The 1,264-nt window shown below is 61.9% G+C and overlaps 1 protein-coding gene across 1 annotated transcript in view; it reads right to left on the bottom strand.

The window, feature by feature from the left end:
• LRCH4 (leucine-rich repeats and calponin homology (CH) domain containing 4) overlaps positions 1-1,264 on the bottom strand; it is a gene marked incomplete at its 5' end in the record, with an annotated part of 6,998 nt that overhangs the window by 1,255 nt on the left and 4,479 nt on the right. The window contains 4 exons of the mRNA XM_010837927.1: positions 370-447; positions 542-679; positions 811-896; positions 1,117-1,200. Coding sequence (XP_010836229.1) covers positions 370-447; positions 542-679; positions 811-896; positions 1,117-1,200 — 386 coding nt within the window. The remainder of the gene's footprint in view (positions 1-369; positions 448-541; positions 680-810; positions 897-1,116; positions 1,201-1,264) is intronic.

Below are 1,264 nucleotides of genomic sequence, written 5' to 3' on the forward strand. Positions count from 1 at the left end.
CCACCCGCTTCACAACCTCCAGGGTGGTCCACAGCCCCTGGGCGGTGCCCTGGAGGAGATCTGAGGGCGAGCACAGGTCAGCCTGGGAAGGGAGAGTAGGACAGATGGACAAGACAAAGTACACACGTCAAGAGCAGCAGCAAGACCATCCTTCCCACCCCTGCCCTCACATGCAGGGCCAGAGCCACGCCGACATGCAGGGAGCGGGAAGGGAGGCATGCGGGGGACACACAGGAGGGCTGGTGGCTGTGCTTCCTTCTGGGGAGCAGAGACCCCCATGAGCACCCATGCAGAGGGCCTCGCTGAGCCCAGGACACTGCACCCTTTATAGGAGAGACCAGCCCTGCGCCCGAGAGCACACCCCCATACCTCAGGTACCCCCATTTTTCGACAGGCTTCTAAGAAACTCTCCACGTTCTTCCGAGACTTGAGGGCACTGAGTTTTGGCTGAGGGTGGGTAAGAAAGGAAAGAGGGAGTAAGAGAGAGGCCCCAGGGGTTCCTGCCCCAACCCCTACCTTCCTGCCCTGGGCGCCAACTGACCACAGCAGGCGAGGGCACGTGAATGAAGGGCACACAGCGGGGCCGCAGCTGGTTGGCCAGCTGACAGAGGATGACCCCGTTGGCCAGAGCCTCAGCCAGGTCATCGGGCAGGGGCCGCTGCAGCTGGCACTCAAGCACCTGGGAGATGGGAAGGAGGGGGAGAGGTCAGAGTCTCCAGAGGAAGTACCAGGCTGGGCAAGGAGGCGGCTGAGGGAAGCCAGGAAGCTCAGGGGCCCACGCGGAACCCACACGAGTCCCACCTCTCATACCTGGCGCAGCTGAGCCATCACCTCCTTTTCGTCCAAAAGCTGGGGGGATCGCCGAGGTCTTGAGACAGTGTCTGGTGAGGAAGGGCCTGGAGGAAAGGGGGGTGTGGGGCTGTCTCCACCGCCCACCATGGACTTTGTAGCCGGGTCGCAGTGTCTGGCACCCACATCTCCTGCCTCTGTGCTTGTGGGATTTTCCACACAAAGGGACAATTGACCAGAGAACTTCTAGGCCACAAGGGATGACCCCAGCCTGGAGCTTAGTGCTGCATTAGTACTGGGTTAGTACTGGGGAGGGGCAAGACCCACCTGAGCTGCTCTGAGAGGAAGAACGGAAGAGGAAGCTGTTTGGTCTCTGAATGGAGCTGAGCGGCCGGGGAGCAGGTGCGGTCGCTGGGGGCCGGAGCCAGGGGACAGGGACAGGGGAGAGAAACACCTCCTCAGTGTGCTACCCCTA

Source organism: Bison bison, unplaced genomic scaffold, assembly GCF_000754665.1.
Source record: "Bison bison bison isolate TAMUID 2011002044 unplaced genomic scaffold, Bison_UMD1.0 scf7180017864085, whole genome shotgun sequence".
In the NCBI taxonomy this organism is placed as follows: domain Eukaryota; kingdom Metazoa; phylum Chordata; class Mammalia; order Artiodactyla; family Bovidae; genus Bison; species Bison bison.